The sequence below is a fragment of the Photinus pyralis genome, unplaced genomic scaffold (genome assembly GCF_008802855.1).
Source record: "Photinus pyralis isolate 1611_PpyrPB1 unplaced genomic scaffold, Ppyr1.3 Ppyr1.4_LG8, whole genome shotgun sequence".
In the NCBI taxonomy this organism is placed as follows: domain Eukaryota; kingdom Metazoa; phylum Arthropoda; class Insecta; order Coleoptera; family Lampyridae; genus Photinus; species Photinus pyralis.
In genome coordinates, this window is record NW_022170819.1 from 9,803,149 (window position 1) to 9,811,140 (window position 7,992).

General features: G+C 37.3%; 1 protein-coding gene across 2 annotated transcripts; it reads right to left on the reverse strand.

Annotated features, from left to right (window-relative positions):
- Positions 1-389: 389 nt before the first annotated feature.
- On the reverse strand, positions 390-2,626 carry LOC116179877. Of its 2 annotated transcripts, XM_031499754.1 has the most exons (3): positions 2,161-2,626; positions 612-1,139; positions 390-476 (listed from the first exon to the last, which is right to left on the reverse strand). In XM_031499754.1, the coding sequence occupies exons 1-3, from the start codon at positions 2,512-2,514 to the stop codon at positions 447-449; spliced, it is 912 nt and encodes a 303-aa protein (XP_031355614.1). In that variant the 5' UTR covers positions 2,515-2,626; the 3' UTR covers positions 390-446. The 2 variants fall into 2 exon arrangements, with proteins under 2 accessions (XP_031355614.1, XP_031355613.1); XM_031499753.1 differs by having other exon boundaries at positions 397-1,139.
- Between the last annotated feature and the right edge of the window lie 5,366 nt (positions 2,627-7,992).

The following is a 7,992-nucleotide window of genomic DNA, read 5'->3' on the forward strand; positions in this document are numbered from 1 at the left end:
GAAGTTGTTGACTGAAATAAGAAACGCAGAAGAAGAGGAAGACTACGCAAATTATTTTCGAATGAAAGAGGCCTGCTTTGACGACTTGTTGGAAATGGTGAAGCCATATTTGACGAAAAAAGATACGATTATGAGGAAGGCGATAAGTGCGGAAGAGAGATTGGCTGTCACTTTAAGGTACCTTGCTACCGGTAGGAACATTCAAGATTTAAAATTCTCGGTTATAATGTCACCAGCTGCTATCAGTAAGGCAATAATGGACACATGTCAAGCGCTGCTTTATGTTCTTCAATCTTACATAAAGGTAAGTCTAATAAAAGATTACGCACATTTTTTACAGCATATACTTTTCTTACAAAACTTAAAAAACACAAACTCAAAAATGTCAAGTGGGTACAAAACGAGAAAAGTATCTCAACCAAAAAGTAACATAATGCAATTATTTACTAATTTCCTGTAAAGTCAGTAAATAGTGACCCAATATTGGAGTATGTAGGATGATAATCTTGTGTTTCAAATTCAAGTGCGAGAGAAGGGGATGAAAGAGGTGTTAACACGTTGGTAGCAGGTGACTGAGATGAGTGTGGAAATGGTTGAGATAGGTGCGGAGATGGTTGAGATGAGTCCGGAGAAGGTTGAGGTGAGTACGGAGATGATTGAGGTGAATGTGGAGGTGGGGGTGATGGTTGAGATGAGTGGGGAGAAGGCTGAGGTGAATGCTGAGATATCCGAGGTGAGCGCAAATAAGGCATATATGTGGCTGTATTAATTTGAACCGCATGTCTATGTAAATTTCCTAATTCCGCTTCAAATAGCACATCGTTGATTGCCTTTTTAGCATACAATCTTTGAGTTGGATCAAGTCGGTCTAAAGTTTCTGCCCAATGACATGCAAGTGAGTTAGCACCACTACTGCTACTGTTGGGTTCAGATAAATATGCACATGCCCGATCTAATAACTCATTTTGCTTTGCAAGCATGGTTTTCTTCGCTTTCTTCGCAGGCGGTGGCGGCATCACTGTGTTTGCAGAGGAAATGGATGAAACGCTTCTTTGCGATTCCATTCTCTCCTGTTCTTGTGGTTGTGTTAGGTCTGGACTAGGTCCATCTGCATTATCATCTCCATCAGTATCGAGAATCTTAAAAAAACAGTATACATTTAATTTTGCAGATGCCAATGACAGAGGAAGATTGGAAAGAGATTGCTTCTGATTTTGGGGAAACATATCAGTTTTGGAACTGCTTAGGGGCTTTGGACGGCAAGCACGTTGCAGTTCAAAAACCGGCACATTCTGGAGCATTATACCGCAACTACAAAGGTCATTTCAGCATAGTTCTCATGGCGTTAGTTAACTCCAAGAAACAATTTATCATGATAGATGTTGGTGCTAATGGCCGAATATCCGATGGTGGGTACTATTCTATACTAAATTCTGGGAGCTGTATCAAAGAAGTGACTTAAATATACCAGATCCAGCGCCTCTGCCAAATATAGAAGAACCATTTCCTTACGTTTTCATATCAGATGAAGCTTTTGCGCTCGGAAAACATTTAATGAAGCCCTACCCACAGAATGCGTGCAATAATGAGCGAAAAACATTCAATTATCGATTATCACGTGCTAGATCAGTTGTAGAAGGTGCCTTTGGGATACTCAGATCAAAATTTGGAATTTTCCACAAAGCAATATGTTTCGAGCCCAAAAAGGCTGCAACTATAGTAGCAGCGAGCTGTTATTTACACAATTACTTGATGAAAACACAGCCAAGGCTTTATTTAGCATCAAACTGGAGAATCACAAACGCAGATAATACTGCATTACGTGATTTGGAGCCAGCTAGCATTCGAAATTCAACAAGTGATGCGAAAACAATAAGAGAAAAATTTTGTCATTACTTTAATAATGAAGGTAAATTTCATTTTCGCAAAAGCGATTAAGTTATTGTTCTCAGAATTACCAACCAGAATTTTACTACTTTTACTTTACTTTTGCTAATAATTTTCTGAATCAAACGAACAAATTCCATACAATGTAAATTTGTCAAGGAAATAAATTACATATTAATGACGTTAATGTTATTATTATTACTCCACGACCTTATATATTATCACTTATTATTATTACTATCTATTGCAAAAAGAAAAGAATGCAATTCTTACCTGAGGTTTCTCAAATTTGCCCAAAAAATGAAGATATTCAAACGTCCAACTTTTTGGGGTATATATATCATCCCCTCCAGCCCCTGACCTTCGCGATGATTCTATTTTTTTTAGTTCACGACGGTAATTTGATCTTAATGTATTTATCTTCTTTTTGACATCATCCAAGGTAACCTGAGGTTTTATTTTTTTATATATGACCAACAGCTTTTCCAGAGCTTCATTTCTCTTATATTTGTTAACGTAATCTTTGTCCGTTTTATCCCATAGGATTGGCATGGTTTCAAACGTTATAATAAAATCTTTCTCGACCTCCAACGGCTGCGTTTGCGAGTCGTCCACGTGCACCTCCATTGCTGACCGGAAGGTAACTGATTTGAGACTGATTTGTGCGCAATACACGATCAATCTGTCGTCAATCCTCGACAGACTGACAGTAATTATTAAAATATTTAAATATCGATCAGTCTGGTTTATCAGTCAACGCATTACACGCGAAGTCTGACAACATTCTGACCACAATCACGGACTGAACTGATTCCAAACTGAGCGTGTAACCCCCGTCATAGACGCACTTCCTAAAATTTTTTGACTTGATTAACTTTTCACGTGTATCTGCGTGGGCTTGCTGTAACCTAAATTTAAGTTCTTTAGGGTAATCGACATAATTGTAAACTGGATCGAAATTAGTAATTAAATGGGAAGGTAATTTCGCAATTCGTCCAAAAACTAACTCAAAAGGTGTATACGTTGACTCTGTGTGCACCGTTGTGTTATAAGCAAAACACCAAAAAGGTACCCATGAACTCCAAGCATTTTTGAATGTATTTACCTGAATTCTTAAGTACGCGCCCAAATTTTTATGTGAATTTTCTAGCGCACCTAGCGTCTCATGGTGATAAGCTGTAGAATTTAGCTGCTTAATCTGTAATAATTTACAAGTATCCTTAAAAATTTCGGCTAAAAATTCGGTTCCCCTGTCTGTCACAACCGTATTTGGCACTCCGTATCTCAAAACGAAGTTATTTACAAACGCTGTGGCTACTGTTAAGCTATCCTTACTTTTTATCGGGTATGCCTCTACGTACTTGGTAAGATCGCACTGTATGGTTAAAATGTATTTATTTCCACTGACATCCGTTTCAAGCGGTCCCACCAAATCTAAGAAGATTTTATCAAATGCGTACGCAGATGTTGACGTAATTACCATTGGTTCTATTATGGGTTTTGAGTGTTTATACCTTTGGCACGCATCGCATTTTTTTACAAATTTCTCTACGTCGCGGTGTAATCCTGACCAAAAGTAATACTTCTTTATATTATTATACATCCTCGAAATACCACAGTGTCCTCCACTGGGCAATAAATAGAAGTCGTTCAAAATTAACTGTTGAGTTTCACGGTCTGAAATATTAGCAACTCCTTTTATGATAGAAAGTTTTACATTGTTGACTTTTAATTCTTTGGATATTGAGAGTAAATGTTTAAGTAAAACTTGTGGCAAATCATTTGTCTGTTCTGTGCACAGAAGTAATTCCTCAATTTTTTCTCTTTTACATATATCGACGACGACGTTTAAAGCTGACCGAAGTTCAGGGTTCAAATCCGTCTCGTCGTTGTTTAGCGCTATGTACATCGTTTGCAAGCTTGCATTAAAAATAATTCTATTGCCACATGTATAAATGTCATCAACCTTTTCTTTTATGAATTTTTTGTAAAGTATTAGTAATTGTTTTGGAAGTACCGGTTTAATTTCTGTAGCATTATTAGGCCGTTTTAACAACTGTCGGACCGTGAGTTGATCAGTCTCCCGGACCTTAGCTGATGCGGTATTCTTATCCCTGACATCACTCAAGTTCAATCGAGATTGAGCGCGAGTGAGTACATGTAAATTATTATTTTGGTTACCAATCGAACGTAACTCTTCTGACGTCAAAATTATACGTGAGAGAGCATCTGCGGTGACGTTACTTTTGCCGCTAATGTGTACTACATTGAAGTCGTATTCCTCTAAAGTTAACCGAAATTTCGTAAGTCGGCTACTCGGATTTTTCATACCAAAAAGATAAATTAAGGGTTTGTGGTCGGTCTGAATTTCGAATTTTCTTCCTAAAATATAAGGTCTGAAATGTTTGACTGCCCACGTAATTGCCAGTAATTCTTTCTCGATAACGCAGTAATTTAACTCTGCCTTGTTCAATGCCCTGCTTGCGTAAGCTACTGGGAGGTTATTACCATTACATAATACAGCACCTAACGCATATTTCGATGCGTCGGTCTTCAAAATAAACTTATTGTTTTCTGAAAAATCAGGATATTGTAATATTGGGTAATCGCACAATTTATCTTTCAAAATCTCGAACGCTTTTTGACATTCTTGGGACCAGTTAAAAATAGCATTTTTTCTCGATAATTTGTGTAACGGATTTACAATTTCTGAAAAGTTGGGAATAAAAGACCTATAATAATTTGCAAGAGCCACAAATCTTTTTGCTGATTGTGCATCTTTTGGTACAGGGTAGTTCATTAGTTTGTCAATTTTTCCTGGGCACGGAGCGATGCCGCTGCCTGAGACGACATGCCCCAGATAAACTATTTCTTGGCGTAAAAAGTCGCACTTCTCCGGGTTTAATTTTAAATTTACCTTACGCAATCTATCTAAAACCTTAATTAAATTCCTATTATGTGTAATTAAATTATTTCCAAAAACTATTATATCGTCTAAATAAACTAAACAAGATTCGTATTGCAAACCAGACAAAGCAATGGCAATTGTCCGAGCGAAAACCGATGGTGAAACTTTCGTCCCCATTGGCAATCTCGTATGCTGAAATTGACCCTTATCGGTGCTAAATGCTGTACAAGGTCGACATTCTGAAGTTAACTCAATTTGATGGTAGCCTTGCGCCATGTCTAAATGTGAAAATAGTTTCGCGCCGAACAATGAATCAAAAATCTCTGTCAAATTCGGTAATGGGAATTTCTCGTCTGTAAGCTTAGTATTTAACTTTCGGAAATCGAAAACGATACGATAACGTTTTGAGCCCTGGCTATCTTGCCGTTTAGGAACTAAAAGAAACGGTGCATTCCAAGGACTTTTCGCTGGTTCTATAATTCCGTCATTTAACATTTTACTAATTTGCTTGTCAACTTCTCCTTTTTGTGCGTTTGGAATTCGGTAAGGTTTGGAATAACTCGGTGTCGCATCTTTATTTAGTATAAGTTCATGCTTCAAAATATTTGTAACAGTTAAATGATCACCGGGTAAATGAAAAACATCGCAATATTTCGCACATATTCTACAAATTAATTCCTGTTCATATTTTGGCAGATGTTGTATATTAATGGATTTCAAGAGTTCATCAACTCGATTAACCGATTTGTGTTCAGTTTCTCCAAAGGAAATGATATTATACTCGCTAACGTCGACTATTTTTGGTTGAAAATTCTTCAATATTACAGGACGTTCCGTAATGTTGAGAAACAATACCGGAAAGGTATTTTGCTGACATGCTGAAGTGACTGCACCGGCTACGTACGTGCCATTGGCCACCTCTTCCGGAAGTACAACTACCTCGGAATTTGCATTTAAGGGAAAATTTTTTATGATCTGGCATCGTGGTGGAATAGTAATATTATTTTGATATGTCGAGTGCATTGGTAATGAAATTTTTGCATTATTAACATAAAATGAAAATTCAAACTTTTCGTAATCAATAACTCCTGCCGTCTCTTCGAAAAAATCTGAACCTAACACACCATTTACGTCCTCTGTAAAGGATTTTAAAATTATGAATGAATGAGTAAACTCCGTGTTATTTGCGCTTAGGTGTAACTCAGTTGATCCTAAAGATGTTACTTTTCCGCTGACGCCACAAATCTCAATCTTATTGTCGTAATTAATGTGTTGTAAATTTTGAATTACGCTATCCTCAAAAATAACGCTCATAGAAGCGCCACTATCTAAAAGTAATTTTATCTTATCCTGTCCGTATTCTAATTCAATATAATTTAAATTACTAGTATTAAAACTTGAAATTGGCCTCGAAAAAATTGTGTAGGATCCGAAGCTTCGTTGTTATCCTGTTGCCTCTGATTTTGATGTTCCTCCGCAAAGTACATTCTGTTTTGGAAGTTTTGACCATGCGATCTACCTACGTAACCTCTATTGTAATTTTGCCGAGATCTACCACGCCAGCCAGTATTATTTCGCTGAGCGTCCCCTGGCCTATTATAAGTAAAGGTACCGCGCGCACGATTTTGGTTATAGTTAAATCCTCGATTGCCTCTGTAATTGGAACGATAATAATTATTTCTACCCCTATTCCTACCTCTAGAATAGTTATATTGAGAACCGCGCATACTAAATAATGAATTTTCGGATTCATGCGGGATAAATTCCGTGGCACCTACAATCGCTTCACGTAAAGTTTTATACTGGCGTGCCTGTAAAATTGTACGGGTCTGCGAATTTTTCAAACCTCGACTAAAAACATCAACAGCGATTTTTTCGTTTTCGTTTTTAAACGTTTCCAAAGAGTTTGGCTGATCTTCTGCCTGCGCTAACGTTAAATCTGACATCAAGGACTCTACGGATTTACCAAATTTTTCTATACTCAAATTCCCTTGTTTAATGGTCTGTAGCCTATTCGCGAGAATCCCTGACGTTTGTTTGGGAACAAAATATTTTTTTAGATCGGTAATTAGAAGGTCTATTGTGGTGTAAGTTTGTCGCAAACGAATTCTTTCACGACGTTGCACACAAGCCTTTAGTACGTAATTAATTAATGCAATTTTACCTTCTGCATTTAAACCTGCTTCGTACAACTCTATACCTTCGATTAATTGGTAAATAGATTCGATATCGTCCGTCAGCTTTGGTAGTAAATTTACAGCAATTTTGAAATCAAATTTGTCCGCCATTTCGTCAGAATTATTTATTGCTAAATTCTTATCGCTAACGCTAGTACTCACCCCTACCTTATCGTCTAATTTTTGTTGTTCCTTATTTTCTAGATTTGAATCGCTAGTAATGGTGCGTGCTTGTAAAATACTGAGACACTCCTCTAATTTAAATTTAATGCGGGCAACAACATTATTAATTAAACCTATGCTTTCCGCTAAAATTTCTTTGTTTTTTACAGCAATATGCACGTCCTTTACTACAGATTCATAATTTTGCCTAAATTTATGTAATTCTTTCAACTTACGTTCCGTCAGCGCCGCATCTTGGCGTCGTGCTGCATTGTCCTTTTTTAAATTGTCCCTAAAAGTTCTAATATTGTCGTTTAAGTTACTAAGTGTAATTTCCATCAAACTCCCTAATATTCACTCCACACATCACTAAATTTACCATTATGACCTTTATCACGACACTTCACCTAAGTTGCTATACCCGGGGCGGTGCTGCTTCTTGCCGAAATCCTGTCCTGGGTCCAGATGAAAAAAAAAATTTTGGGGTCTGCACGCTAGTTACCGTCGATATTATTTCTTGATACATTTAGTTCTTTTTCTGTTTCTTTAATCGCGGTGTTAGTCCCTACACCGGCCGTCTGGATAACGACATCCTCGCGATTTTTTGAGTATTTTGAGCCGCACATTTTTACGGTGCCAGCATTCCTTACAAAAACACTGTCACGGTCGCCATGTAATATTACGGGATTTATTCCCCTTGCTCGGACTCGCTTGGAGTCCGAAGGAAACACACTTTCTGCGACCAGTCGATATTTATTGACTACTTCTACAATACTACTTATATTCAATACTGCCTAGATTCTAATCTTACATGCTAGCACTATTTTCCCCTACTACTTATTATTAACTACCTACCAC